The sequence below is a fragment of the Physella acuta genome, unplaced genomic scaffold (genome assembly GCF_028476545.2).
Source record: "Physella acuta isolate Inbredline_101_S28 unplaced genomic scaffold, ASM2847654v3 ptg000233l, whole genome shotgun sequence".
NCBI lineage: Eukaryota > Metazoa > Mollusca > Gastropoda > Physidae > Physella > Physella acuta.
In genome coordinates this window covers 353,526-368,971 of record NW_026731752.1, presented here as the reverse complement: position 1 = coordinate 368,971, position 15,446 = coordinate 353,526, and the positions used below count along the sequence as shown (strand labels likewise).

Below are 15,446 nucleotides of genomic sequence, written 5' to 3'. Positions count from 1 at the left end.
ATAGCTTTATTTAATTCATGTGGACAGTACACCAACAACCTATCTATAGCTTTATTTAGTTCATGTGGACAGTACACCACACAACCTATCTATAGCTATATTTAGTTCATGTGGACAGTACACCACACAACCTATCTATAGCTATATTTAGTTCATGTGGACAGTACACCAACAACCTATCTATAGCTTTATTTAGTTCATGTGGACAGTACACCAACAACCTATCTATAGCTTTATTTAGTTCATGTGGACAGTACACCACACAACCTATCTATAGCTTTATTTAGTTCATGTGGACAGTACACCAACAACCTATCTATAGCTTTATTTAGTTCATGTGGACAGTACACCAACAACCTATCTATAGCTTTATTTAGTTCATGTGGACAGTACACCAACAACCTATCTATAGCTTTATTTAATTCATGTGGACAGTACACCAACAACCTATCTATAGCTTTATTTAGTTCATGTGGACAGTACACCACACAACCTATCTATAGCTATATTTAGTTCATGTGGACAGTACACCACACAACCTATCTATAGCTATATTTAGTTCATGTGGACAGTACACCAACAACCTATCTATAGCTTTATTTAGTTCATGTGGACAGTACACCAACAACCTATCTATAGCTTTATTTAGTTCATGTGGACAGTACACCACACAACCTATCTATAGCTTTATTTAGTTCATGTGGACAGTACACCAACAACCTATCTATAGCTTTATTTAGTTCATGTGGACAGTACACCAACAACCTATCTATAGCTATATTTAGTTCATGTGGACAGTACACCACACAACCTATCTATAGCTATATTTAGTTCATGTGGACAGTACACCAACAACCTATCTATAGCTATATTTAGTTCATGTGGACAGTACACCAACAACCTATCTATAGATTTTTTTAGTTCATGTGGAAAATAGACTACAAAACCTCTCACATTGGCATATTTTTGTTCAGGCTAGCGTGCTGTTGCCATGGTTACATACAACGTATCAATGATGTTGCCATGGTTACCTACAACTTACCAATGATGTTGCCATGGTTACCTACAACTTACCAATGATGTTGCCATGGTTACCTACAACTTACCAATGAGCTGAGGATGAAGACACACGGTGCCATCCTCCATGCTGTACACTGAGATGTCGGAGGCATCAGTCACGTGACATATGAAGGGAACACCTGTCAGGTAATCGACTTCCCAGTCACCTGCAAGGTAGACTTCATTTACAACACTGACAACACTGACATCATAGACAACACTGACAACACTGACAACACTGACAACACTGACAACACTGACAACACTGACATCATAGACAACACTGACAACACTGACAACACTGACAACACTGACATCATAGACAACACTGACAACACTGACAACACTGACAACACTGACAACACTGACAACACTGACATCATAGACAACACTGACAACACTGACAACACTGACAACACTGACAACACTGACAACACTGACAACACTGACATCATAGACAACACTGACAACACTGACAACACTGACAACACCGACAACACTGACAACACTGACAACACTGACAACACTGACAACACTGACAACACTGACAACACTTTTAAAATGAAACTAGTCGCCATAGTGATTACAGGTGGAACCAGACAGACAGACAGACAGACAGACAGACAGACAGAAAGACAAACAGGCTACGGACAGACAGACCAGACAGACCAGACCAGGATGTAAAAAACGATTATTCGTAACAAATAAAAGATGTTTAAAAGTTAAGGGAGATGGGATAGTCAGATAGAGAGTGGAAGAGAGTGGGAGAGAGTGGGAGAGAGTGGGAGAGAGTGGGAGAGAGTGGGAGAGAGTGGGAGAGAGTGGGAGAGAGTGGGAGAGAGTGGAAGAGAGTAGAAGAGAGTGGAAGAGAGTGGATAACATTTTGATAGTGCTAAGTGATAACAGTCAAAATATCTGCTACTTTGTACTGTTTGAAAGATTAAAAACCAAACTTACAAGCAGCTTTTACATCAACATATCCGTTTTGGGGGTCCACATGTGTGTAAAACACTGCTTTTCTTGTCCTGTCTGACGGGTCGTGCAGCTCAATCTCGCTTTCTGTGAGACGGTTTCCAAGTTCATTATTCAGATCTGTCTACGTTTTATGGTCAGATCTGTCTACGTTTTATGGTCAGATCTGTCTAAGTTTTATGGTCAGATCTGTCTAAGTTTTATGGTCAGATCTGTCTAAGTTTTATTGTCAGATGTGTCTAAGTTTTATGGTCAGATGTGTCTAAGTTTTATGGTCAGATCTGTCCAAGTTTTGAATCTTGTTAACCCACCTCGTATTTCAGCTCTGTTAAAATGTACGTTGATCTCATAAGCTCCTGGGTTGTAGGGGGTGAAGGTCACCTTGTGAAGGCCAGGAGTCGAGGTCTGGACAATGTTCGCCACTATCTTTCGACCTTTATGTGAAATGTCCACTCCCAAGTCTCCTGGGCCGGCCCTTGTGCAGTCAACTAAATCACAAATCAGTCAAGACTAAGTCAACTAAATCACAAATCAGTCAAGACTAAGTCAATTCAACAAAATATCCGATTCCTATAGATATCTAGTTGAAATAAATGTGTGTGGGTCTAAATGTGTGTGGGTCTAAATGTGTGTGGGTCTAAATGTGTGTGGGTCTAAATGTGTGTGGGTCTAAATGTGTGTGGGTCTAAATGTGTGTGGGTCTAAATGTGTGTGGGTCTAAATGTGTGTGGGATGTGATTTTTGTATGTTGCCACTCACCGTTAAAGGAATTCGATTTTCCAACATGACCTCCCTGGAGTCCAATGACCTTGACCTGTGAAGGGTCACTGACCTCTATGGGACATCCATCCAGGAACCTGTTTTCGTAAAACATGGAAACCTTCCATCGGCCTATCTCGTCAGCATTGAACTGGGCCGCGTAGTGGCCATCGCCAGTGATCTTAATCACTCGACCACTCGGGGCCACGGCCTCCACCCGGAACTTCTCAGGATTAAAAGCACCAGGCATCTGGGGAGACCCAAGAGGACAACATTTAGAGGACCAATATGACAACATTTAGAGGACAATATTTAGAGGACAACATTTAGATGACAACAACATTTAGAGGACAACATTTAGAGGACCAAGAGGACAACATTTAGAGAATCAAGAGGACAACATTTAGAGGACAACATTTAGAGGACAACATTTAGAGGACAACATTTAGAGGACAACATTTAGAGGACAACATTTAGAGGACCAAGAGGACAACATTTAGAGGACAACATTTAGAGGACCAAGAGGACAACATTTAGAGGACCAAGAGAACAACATTTAGAGGATCAAGAGGACAACATTTAGAGGACCAAGAGGACAACATTTAGAGGACAACATTTAGAGGACCAATAGGACAACATTTAGAGGACAATATTTAGAGGACAACATTTAGAGGACAACAACATTTAGAGGACAACATTTAGAGGACAACATTTAGAGGACCAAGAGGACAACATTTAGAGAACAATATTTAGAGGACAACATTTAGATGACAACAACATTTACAGGACAACATTTAGAGGACAACATTTAGAGGACCAAGAGGACAACATTTAGAGGATCAAGAGGACAACATTTAGAGGACAACATTTAGAGGACCAAGAGGACAACATTTAGAGGACCAATAGGACAACATTTAGAGGATCAAGAGGACAACATTTAGAGGACCAAGAGGACAACATTTAGAGGACAACATTTAGAGGACCAATAGGACAACATTTAGAGGACAATATTTAGAGGACAACATTTAGATGACAACAACATTTAGAGGACAACATTTAGAGGACAACATTTAGAGGACCAAGAGGACAACATTTAGAGAACAATATTTAGAGGACAACATTTAGATGACAACAACATTTAGAGGACAACATTTAGAGGACAACATTTAGAGGACCAAGAGGACAACATTTAGATGACAACATTTAGAGGACCAAAAGGACAACATTTAGAGGACCAAGAGGACAACATTTAGAGGATCAAGAGGACAACATTTAGAGGACCAATAGGACAACATTTAGAGGACAATATTTAGAGGACAACATTTAGATGACAACAACATTTAGAGGACAACATTTAGAGGACAACATTTAGAGGACCAAGAGGACAACATTTAGAGAACAATATTTAGAGGACAACATTTAGATGACAACAACATTTAGAGGACAACATTTAGAGGACAACATTTAGAGGATCAAGAGGACAACATTTAGAGGACCAAGAGGACAACATTTAGAGGACAACATTTAGAGGACAACATTTAGAGGACCAAGAGGACAACATTTAGAGGACAAAGAGGACAACATTTAGAGGACCAAGAGGACAACACTTACCCTACTCTCCATTATGACACCAACACTGTATGTGTCCACCTTAAGTTGATCCACAGGCGGAAGCTCAACATGTGGGGCGTGGAAAGAGGACTTTCTGATGAGGTGAAATGTTGTTGGTGCTTTAGGTGACTTGAGGATGGCGGTGTGGCTGCCCATGATTTCATCCACATCCTCAAAGGTTGTCACCTGTCAAACAAAAGGCCTGTTACATCCAACAGCTGAGCTGGTTGATAAAACTGCTGTCCATAAAAAAAAGCTGTCGTTACATCAAACAGCTTTTATCTCATGATTTTTAAAAAATGTAACCACAGATTTATCAACAAGGTGTTCCCCTAACCCTAACCCTTTCCCCTAAACCTAAATTTTTCCCCTAAACCTAACCGTTCCCCCTAAAACTAAACTTTCCCCTAAACCTAAACTTTCCCCTAAACCTAAACTTTCCCCTAAACCTAAACTTTCCCCCTAAACCTAAACTTTCCCCTAAACCTAAACTTTCCCCTAAACCTAAACTTTTCCCCTAAACCTAAACTTTCCTCTAAACCTAAACTTTCCCCTAAACCTAAACTTCCCCTTAAACCTAAACCTTTCCTCTAAACCTAAACTTTCCCCTAAACCTAAACTTCCCCTTAAACCTAAACTTTCCCCTAAACCTAAACTTTCCCCTAAACCTAAACCTTTCCTCTAAACCTAAACTTTCCCCTAAACCTAAACTTCCCCTTAAACCTAAACCTTTCCTCTAAACCTAAACTTTCCCCTAAACCTAAACTTCCCCTTAAACCTAAACTTTCCCCTAAACCTAAACTTTCCCCTAAACCTAAACTTTTCCCCTAAACCTAAACTTTCGCCTAAACCTAACCCTTTCCCCCTAAACCTAAACTTTCCCCTAAACCTAACCCTTTCCCTCTAAACCTAAACTTTCCCCTAAACCTAAACTTTACCCTAAACCTAAACTTTTCCCTCTAAACCTAAACTTTTCCCTAAACCTAAACTTTTACAATACACCTAAACTTTACCCTAAACCTAAACTTTCCCCTAAACCTAAACTTTTCCCTAAACCTAACCCTTTCCCTCTAAACCTAAACTTTCCCCTAAACCTAAACTTTACCCTAAACCTAAACTTTTCCCTCTAAACCTAAACTTTTCCCTAAACCTAAACTTTTACAATACACCTAAACTTTACCCTAAACCTAAACTTTCCCCTAAACCTAATTTTTCCCCTAAACCTAAACTTTCCCCTAAACCTAAACTTTTCCCCTAAACCTAAACTTTCCCCTAAACTTAAACTTTACCCTAAACCTAAACTTTTCCCCTAAACCTAAACTTTTCCCTAAACCTAACCCTTTCCCTTTAAACCTAAACTTTTCCCTAAACCTAAACTTTTACAATACACCTAAACTTTCCCCTAAACCTTACCCTTTACCCTAAACCTAAACTTTTCCCCTAAACCTAAACTTTCCCCTAAACCTAACCCTTTCCCCCTAAACCTAAACTTTCCGCTAAACCTAAACTTTTCCCCTAAACCTAAACTTTCCCCTAAATCTTACCCTTTACCTTAAACCTAAACTTTTCCCCTAAACTTAAACTTTCCCCTAAACCTAACCATTTCCCCCTAAACCTAAACTTTTCCCCTAAACCTAAACTTTTCCCCTAAACCTAAACTTTTCCCCTAAATCTAAACTTTACCCTAAAGCTAACCCTTTCCCCTAAACCTAAACTTCCCCTCTAAACCTAAACTTTCCTTTAAACCTAAACTTTATCCCCTAAACCTAAACTTTTCCCTAAACCTAAACTTTTCCCTAAACTTAAACTTTCCCCCTAAACCTAAACTTTCCCCTAAACCTTACCCTTTACCCTAAACCGAAACTTTTCCTCTAAACCTTAACTTTCCCCTTAACATAACCCTTTCCCCCTAAACCTAAACTTTCCCCTAAACCTAAACTTTCCCCCTAAACCTAAACTTTCCCCCTAAACCTAAACTTTTCTCCTGCAGCATGGCATCCCTTCTCCATAGTTATCCCCCCCCCCCCGTACTTCACCTTTAACGGTTTCATGTCCTTGTATTCGCTGTAGTGGGTGTGGTTCACCATTGTGATGTCGTTGTTGCCACTACGGAAATCTTCCTGACTATGCTCTCCATTGTGTGTCCGGTGGTCGTCCAGCCGATGTGGCAAGCTGTATGGCGCCCCGTGGGGTGGGGTTGCCACGTGTGGTAGGCTCAGGTACTGGGCAGTGTATGCCATCATGCCCAGATGCCCGCTGCCCGCCTCAACAATCTGCTCTCCTGTCAGCAGTGGCTCCACTCCAAGATGGCGGCCAGACTCCAAGGCTAAATATAGCAAATATACAGGACACTGTCCTCAATAATTAAGGTACAGAACAATGTCCTCAATAATTAAGGTACAGGACAATGTCCTCAATAATTAAGGTACAGGACAATGTCCTCAATAATTAAGGTACAGGACAATGTCCTCAATAATTAAGGTACAGGACAATGTCCTCGACGATCAGCATAACAGAAACTGGAAGGAACAAACTAACAGAGTGACCAGTGACCCAGGGTACAAACTAACAGAGTGACATAAGGACCTGTGTCACACTCAAAGACCAAATGAACTAATATTTGACCCGAATGAACTAATATTTGACCCGAATGAACTAATATTTGACCCGAATGAACTAGTATTTGACCCGAATGAACTAATATTTGACCCGAATGAACTAATATTTGACCCGAATGAACTAATATTTGACCCGAATGAACTAATATTTGACCCGAATGAACTAATATTTGACCCGAATGAATTTATATTTGGCCCGAATGTGGCCCAAACAGGCGAGGAAACTCACCAATCAGTGTCAGCTCTAGTGGTGTCCCTTGAGTCTTGTACTCTCCCTTTATTTGGCCTCCAGACTGACACACCAGGTTGTAAAGTGCTTCCCCATCTCGCCAGTCAGACTATGTCAACATGTGGACAACAAAATATGCTCATATGAAAGCATGGGCAAGTCAACATTAGCGCTCTTAGATTGTAAGCTTAGCCATGGTTTTGTCTTGTTAGACTTTCCCCCATAGATCTCACACTTGCTATGAACCTGTTCAGACCTCAGCCCTTTAACGGTAATGTTAATTTGTACATCTAACATAAGAGTTTAGACCTCAGCCCTTTAAAGGTAATGTTAATTTGTACATCTAACATAAGAGTTTGAACCTCAGCCCTTTAACGGTAATGTTAATTTGTACATCTAACATAAGAGTTTAGACCTCAGCCCTTTAACGGTAATGTTAATTTGTACATCTAACATAAGAGTTTAGACCTCAGCCCTTTAACGGTAATGTTAATTTGTACATCTAACATAAGAGTTTAGACCTCAGCCCTTTAACGGTAATGTTAATTTGTACATCTAACATAAGAGTTTAGACCTCAGCCCTTTAACGGTAATGTTAATTTGTACATCTAACATAAGAGTTTAGACCTGTGACCTACTTAGGTCGAGTCAGGTTCCATTTGTATTTTGACATTGTATAATACCTTATATGGAATGATTGTGCAACTCCTGGGGATTTTCCACTGTCGTATTAAGGGTGTCTAAGACTAAGAAATTTTCCATTAAGATCTGATTGAATGATTCTGATCATATGACCCTCCCAACCAATGGCTACATGAGTTGAGGATGACCTCCCCTGTGGCAGAAGTCTTTAATTGCCCCGCACACTCGCCACACGTGGCAGTTTTACCTTGATCAAGAGTCTACCTGGAACAAACGGTCCATTACGACCAAGCCGTCCATATTGTCCGGCAATAGATTCTGACCATTTGAACGTGAGAGAACTTAAGTCCTGTGTGTGCCTTGCTTTCTTAAGTTGATTTAGTCTTCTAGTATAATATTACTTGTCGCCAAGTAATTCTTGAAGCTATAGCAGTGTTGTGTGGCCTGTGGCTAGTTTTTACAGTGGTGAAATCTGTGATAGTGTTTTTTCTTACATTTTGTAAGTTAGGTTTTGATATTTTATACATTAAATATTTTATCTAGTTTAACTTTGTGTTCTGCCACAACTGTGTTCGCTTATTAAAGGTTGTATGCAGATTGGATGAGTGTTAATTTCAATAGTATCACTAGTTTTCCCTAGACATCGAATTCGAGCCCTAGTGTGCCGTTGTGTTAGTGTTCATCCATTTAGGCCGTAAGGCATTTGCATATAACCCCGAAAAAAGAATCCGGGGACGTTCTCCTTCTATCTGGCTGATAGATAGGGGACGTTACAAAGTGGGGGCTCGCCGAGATTTAATCTGTCGTTCCAGTTGTTGGTTATATCAGTAAGCACTAAGTTTAGTTTGATTTGGTTGTTTTTCTATCCAGTGCGCCGTGTTCTTACAGCGCGCACAAGCCTAGAGGTATCTAGGTCAACAGCCAGACGTGTCACGATAAGAGGTCAAGTACACGGCCCAACGCTCAGTGTTAAGTTAGTGAATCTAGGCTTGTTGTGTTTTTGAAAGTTAGTGTTATGGAGTCTTTTTTGGCTAATCCCACTTTTGAGGAGGTCGAGAAGTTGAGTAGAAAAGTTTTGATTAGTCTTGTTAAGGAATTGAAATTGGATTATTCTGTTACGCAGAAGTCAGAGGTGTTGAGGGATAAAATTGTTGTTCATTTTATTAATGAAGGGGTATTTGATGAAAGTTTGTTGGCTGGTGTATTACTCCGGGAGGAGAAAGTTGCTTTAGAGAAGGCATTAAAAGAACAGGAGTTAGAGGTTAAAATTGCTTTAGATAGGAGGAGGTTGGAATCAGAATTTGGTCAAGTTAGTGATGTTACTTCTCTGGTAGATCCAAAAAAGTTGTCGGTGGGGCAAGTGATTGTCAAATTCGGGAAATTAGTTCCTAAATTTGATGAAACAGATTTGGTCGTTTTCTTTAACTCATTTGAGAGTTTAGCGAAGACATGTGAATGGCCCGAAACTTCCATTACTGCTTTATTGAGCTCGGTCCTTACTGGGAAAGCTGCAAAAACATACCAGGCACTCTCTCACGACGTTCAAAATAACTATAGTTTGGTCAAGACTGCCATTTTGAAGGCCTACGAGCTGACGCCTGAGGCCTATCGGACAAAATTCCGAACACTCCGCAAGTTACCCACTCAATCATATGTGGAATTTCTCTTTGAAAAGGAGAAAATATTTTCAAGGTGGCTACACTCGGAGGAAGTTTCTGAGTTTGAGAAACTCAGGTCACTTATCCTAAGGGAAGAATTCCTATCGTCCCTGCCTGAAGAGATACGACTACACATACTGGATAACAAGATAATTGACATCCGGAAGGCTGCTGAGTCGGCTGACACATATATGTTGGTGCATAAGAAACCACCAGTGTCAGGAAACCGCCTCAACCCCGTGCTTCCCCTTTTTGGCAGCAATCCTCCTGTTGGCCAACACTTGAAGGCATCACAGTCCAGAGAGAACCCAAGATCAACTCTCAATCGTCGAGCGGTATGCCAGTTCTGCAAAAGACCTGGTCATCTTGTCAAGGACTGTTACAAACGTCGTCAATATAACAGAGAGGTGGTGCGTACTTCTGCGCACTATGCTCTATCCCCTCAAGCAGCCAGTTCAACTATGAACTCTAGAATTCTAAAGGACTCTAACCCTAAGTGTCCGCAAGAAGGTAGTCAAGTCTCCACACATTATGTGCAGTCACATTTTGACTGTTCTCGCCACCATCCAGTTTCTTCCGAGTCTACCGATCTCGAGGGATCGAGAAAAGTTGACTTTTCATCTTTTATTGCCGAAGCCATCATTAGCAAACCAGGTGATCCGTTGTCTCAGCGGAATATCACCGTCCTAAGAGACACAGGAGCGTCACAATCACTTCTTTTGAAAAGTTCAATGGACATTTCACCAGAGACGAACACCGGAAGGATTTCCATTATCCAGGGAGTAGGGACAAAATCTACTGTCGTCCCTCTACACAAGTTTGCCCTGAAACATCATCTCGTCGAAGGTGAAGTCATTTTAGGTGTGATAGATAGTATTCCTGTCCCAGGAGTACACCTACTTTTAGGGAATGACCTTGCGGGAAGCAAAGTATACCCCTGTACGGTTTCAGACCCTTTGTCAACAGTTCCAGATAATGATAATGAACTGTATCCTGCATGTGCGGTTACAAGAAGCCAGACCAAACAATTGGCTGACACAACGTCTGAACCACACCTACCATCATCGTCAAGAAATTCGACTCCCAAACTGGAGTCTATGCTTCCAGAAAACACAAGCCTGGGCTTACCCCTGAGAATATCTCAGGAAGACATCATTAAAGCTCAACAAGTCGACGCGGAACTCAAAGCAACGGTCGAAAAATCTCTCTCATCTGACGATGGAGAATATTTCTCCGAGAACGGCCTCTTCTTTCGTCGCGCTATACCAGTGAATGCCTCACCGGCCGAACCATGGTTGGGTAAAAACCAGCTGTGGGTCCCTCCACCTTATCGGCATGAAATACTTAAGCTGGCACATGACCATCCAATGTCAGCGCACCCAGGAGTCTCTAAAACGACGGCGAAGATCAAAGAACTGTTCTTTTGGCCCAAAATGAGAAATGATGTGTCGCGTTACTGTAAAAGTTGCACAAACTGTCAGTTGGCCGGAAAGCCAAACCAGACAATTCCTAAGGCCCCTTTGAGTCCGATTCCTGTATTAGAAGAACCTTTTTCTAAAATCGTCATGGACTGTGTAGGTCCCTTGCCTAAAACCAAGGCGGGCAACGAGTACCTACTTACCTTTATGTGTTCAAGTACCCGTTTTCCCGAGGCGATTCCCTTACGGAACATTAAGGCAAAGACTGTAGTCAGAGCCATGACCCGGTTCTTCACTACCTTTGGATTACCTAGAATCGTGCAAACAGATCAAGGCAGCAACTTCACCAGTCACCATTTTCAGGAAGCACTAGCCAAGCTAGGCGTTACCCACATCACCAGCTCAGCCTACCACCCTCAGTCTCAAGGCGTACTTGAGAGGTTCCACCAAACCCTCAAAACCATGCTAAGAACGTTCGCTAACAGTAACACCCAATGGGATGAGACTGTTCCTTGGATTATTTTCGCCGCGAGGGACTGTGTCCAGGACTCTTTAGGCTACTCTCCTTTTCAACTTGTGTTTGGACATTCTGTCCGTGGTCCCCTGAAGCTGATACACGAACGGTGGACAGGTACCAGCGATCATCCTGTGGAAAACTTTGACGATTTTCACGTTCGACTGAAAGCCGTGTGCGAAATGGCTCACAAGAACTTAAGAAAGGCCCAAGTGAGAATGAAAGGACTGTATGATAAGAGTTCTTGTAAACGAACATTCAATCCAGGCGACAAAGTTCTTGTGCTAGTGCCTAATCTGAACAATGCGTTATCCTTGAGATATTGTGGACCCTTTACTGTGCATTCAAAATTAAGTGATTTGAACTATGTTGTCAATACGCCCGACAGAAGAAAGAAACAGACAGTGTATCATGTTAACTCACTGAAAAAGTATTATGATAATTGTAACAATTTTCATTCCACAGCTAAAATTACTTTACCTGTATGTTCAAATGTTTCTGATGATGTGATACATGATAAATTGAAACCCCCAAAATTGGTAAATTCTTCCTTTTTAGATAATTTGAATGTCCACCTTATGCATTTGTCCACAGAGGAAAGCCATAGATTGTCTCAGTTATTCGAGACATTTCCCTCTATTTTTGGGGATGTCCCCAAGGAAGCGAAGGTTCCACCTCATGATGTAGACGTAGGTGACGCAAAACCCATTAAGCAACACCCCTATAGAGTTAATCCGGAAAAAGCTGCTTTGATAAAAGATGAAATTGATTATATGCTCAAGAATGATATCATTGAGCCCAGTTTCAGCAGCTGGAGTTCCCCATGTCTCCTAGTACCGAAAGACGGTGGATCTTTCAGGTCTGTGACCGACTTTAGGAAGGTAAATGCGCTCACCAAAGCTGATTCCTATCCTTTACCTCGAATAGAAGACGTTATTGATAAAGTTGGTCAGGCTAAGATAATTTCCAAAATTGATTTACTTTCAGGATACTGGCAAATCCCCTTATCTGACCGTGCAAAAGAAATATCTTCTTTTGTAACCCCTAATGGTTTTTATAGATACAAACGTATGCCTTTTGGTATGCGCAATGCTGGTCAAACTTTCCAGAGGGTCATTAACTCTGTCATTGCTGACATAAACCAATGTGAGGCCTACATAGATGATATAGTTGTATTTTCTAATACTTTTGAAGAACATATTGTTCAGTTGACTAACCTTTTTAGAAAATTATCTGAAGTGAATTTTACTGTAAACTTACATAAAAGTAATTTCTGTAAAGGTTCAATTACCTATTTGGGTTATCAAGTGGGAACGAACCAAGTTCGGCCCATTGAAGCTAAAGTAGATGCTATTGTAAGGTTACCTCCTCCCAAAAATTGTAAAGAAATCAAAAAGTTCCTTGGGATGGCTGGTTACTATAGGCGGTTCTGTCAAAACTTTTCAGCTATTGCTGAACCTCTAACTGCATTATTGAAAAAGGGTGTTGAGTTCGAATGGTCAGATAAATGTCAAGAAGCTTTTTTAACCATTAAGTCATTTCTATCTAATGCTCCTGTTATGGCTGCGCCAGATTTCAGCAAGCCCTTTAAACTTGCCATTGATGCTAGCAACTTAGCCGTTGGCTCAGTCCTATTTCAAGAAGACAACATGGGAATTGACCATCCCATTGCTTTTTTTTCCAGGAAGTTAAATGAGAACCAAAAGAATTATTCTACTATTGAAAAAGAGGCTTTAGCTTTGGTTTTGTCATTACAACATTTTGAAGTCTATGTCTCTTCTTCAACCAATCCAGTCAGAGTGTTTTCTGACCATGATCCCCTGAAATTTACCTCTAAGTTAGGACAGACAAATCAAAGAATATTGAGATGGTGCTTATATTTCCAAAATTTTAATCTGGAAATTTCACACATTTAGGGTAGTGATAATGTTGTGGCTGATTGTTTGTCAAGGATGTAAGATCTTGTTGTATACATTGATCATGTGACATGTTTTGTGGTTCATTGGGGCCATACTCAAGTGTTGTGTTTTAACATGGAAATGAGTGGTATGATTTTGATTTTTTCAAAATTCCATTCCTGTTGAATATTTTGTTTATTTTCAGGTGAACCTTAATTAAAGGTGGTTTTTGATTATATGTAATCTTTTATAATAATATGTGTCATATAACTCAGTTGATATTGTAGCTAGTCATTGAAATAAAGGTCTTACCCTGGCGGGTTTACCACTTTTAATATCCACATGGAAATATTGTAATACCCTTTTTTGAGGGATTTTGATGTATAATTACTTTTTGAAGGGTTACTCCCCTTTCACCAATTGTAAAAGGTTGAGTTACTTCCCTTTTATGTTCAGGGATATTTTCATCTGGTATTAAGATTTTGATTGCCTACATTTGTAAAACATTTTTTTTTATTTCATTGCCAGATTGGTTCCTAATGTATGCTTTTGTGGAACCTATCTGTCACTTCCAAAAAGGGAGGGGATGTGACCTACTTAGGTCGAGTCAGGTTCCATTTGTATTTTGACATTGTATAATACCTTATATGGAATGATTGTGCAACTCCTGGGGATTTTCCACTGTCGTATTAAGGGTGTCTAAGACTAAGAAATTTTCCATTAAGATCTGATTGAATGATTCTGATCATATGACCCTCCCAACCAATGGCTACATGAGTTGAGGATGACCTCCCCTGTGGCAGAAGTCTTTAATTGCCCCGCACACTCGCCACACGTGGCAGTTTTACCTTGATCAAGAGTCTACCTGGAACAAACGGTCCATTACGACCAAGCCGTCCATATTGTCCGGCAATAGATTCTGACCATTTGAACGTGAGAGAACTTAAGTCCTGTGTGTGCCTTGCTTTCTTAAGTTGATTTAGTCTTCTAGTATAATATTACTTGTCGCCAAGTAATTCTTGAAGCTATAGCAGTGTTGTGTGGCCTGTGGCTAGTTTTTACAGTGGTGAAATCTGTGATAGTGTTTTTTCTTACATTTTGTAAGTTAGGTTTTGATATTTTATACATTAAATATTTTATCTAGTTTAACTTTGTGTTCTGCCACAACTGTGTTCGCTTATTAAAGGTTGTATGCAGATTGGATGAGTGTTAATTTCAATAGTATCACTAGTTTTCCCTAGACATCGAATTCGAGCCCTAGTGTGCCGTTGTGTTAGTGTTCATCCATTTAGGCCGTAAGGCATTTGCATATAACCCCGAAAAAAGAATCCGGGGACGTTCTCCTTCTATCTGGCTGATAGATAGGTAAACGTTACAGACCACAGCCTTTTAACGGTAATGTTAATTTGTACATCTAACATAAGAGTTTAGACCTCAGCCCTTTAACGGTAATGTTAATTTGTACATCTAACACATGAGTTCAGACTTCAAACTCTTGCAATATCCAATGGGATATCCCACAGAACATGTGTCAACATGTTATGCACCTTTTGCTCCGTTGACTAATACAATCATTTATAAATGCATGCCTCAGAAAGATCCTGCGAATACGCTGGCCTAAAACCATCAGAAATGATGTTCTATGGCAACGGACAAATCAACTGCCAGTTGAAGTAGAGATCCTCCAGAGAAAATGGAAATGGATTGGCCACACACTTAGGAAGCCTGTATCCAGCATAAGAAGACAGGCTCTCATCTGGAATCCACAAGGCAGGAGGAGGAGAGGCAGACCAAGAAAGACCTGGAGACGTGACCTGGAAGAAGACACCAAGAAGATTGGATACACCTGGGGACAGTTGGAGAGACAAGCCCAAGACAGAGAAGCCTGGAAAGCTCTTGTCAACGGCTTATGTCCCAGGAGGGACGACAGGCAAACCTAACCTAAGTCCGTTGAGTGAAGCACACTCAGATTTTTAGATTTCTTCTTTGGCCTTTGTCCACACTATAATATTCTGCAAAGCAGAAACTGATTTAGAAAATTTGATGTCCCCGAACATCAAACCTGATC

General features: G+C 40.6%; 1 protein-coding gene across 2 annotated transcripts in view; it reads right to left on the bottom strand.

The window, feature by feature from the left end:
* Positions 1-15,446, bottom strand: part of LOC131938089 (filamin-C) — a 62,711-nt gene that overhangs the window by 28,387 nt on the left and 18,878 nt on the right. For both annotated transcript variants that reach the window (XM_059295985.1, XM_059295984.1), the window contains exons 7-13: positions 7,249-7,357; positions 6,438-6,727; positions 4,402-4,587; positions 2,791-3,040; positions 2,343-2,519; positions 2,017-2,118; positions 1,107-1,226 (exon numbers count right to left, since the gene is read on the bottom strand). In XM_059295985.1, coding sequence (XP_059151968.1) covers positions 1,107-1,226; positions 2,017-2,118; positions 2,343-2,519; positions 2,791-3,040; positions 4,402-4,587; positions 6,438-6,727; positions 7,249-7,357 — 1,234 coding nt within the window. The remainder of the gene's footprint in view (positions 1-1,106; positions 1,227-2,016; positions 2,119-2,342; positions 2,520-2,790; positions 3,041-4,401; positions 4,588-6,437; positions 6,728-7,248; positions 7,358-15,446) is intronic.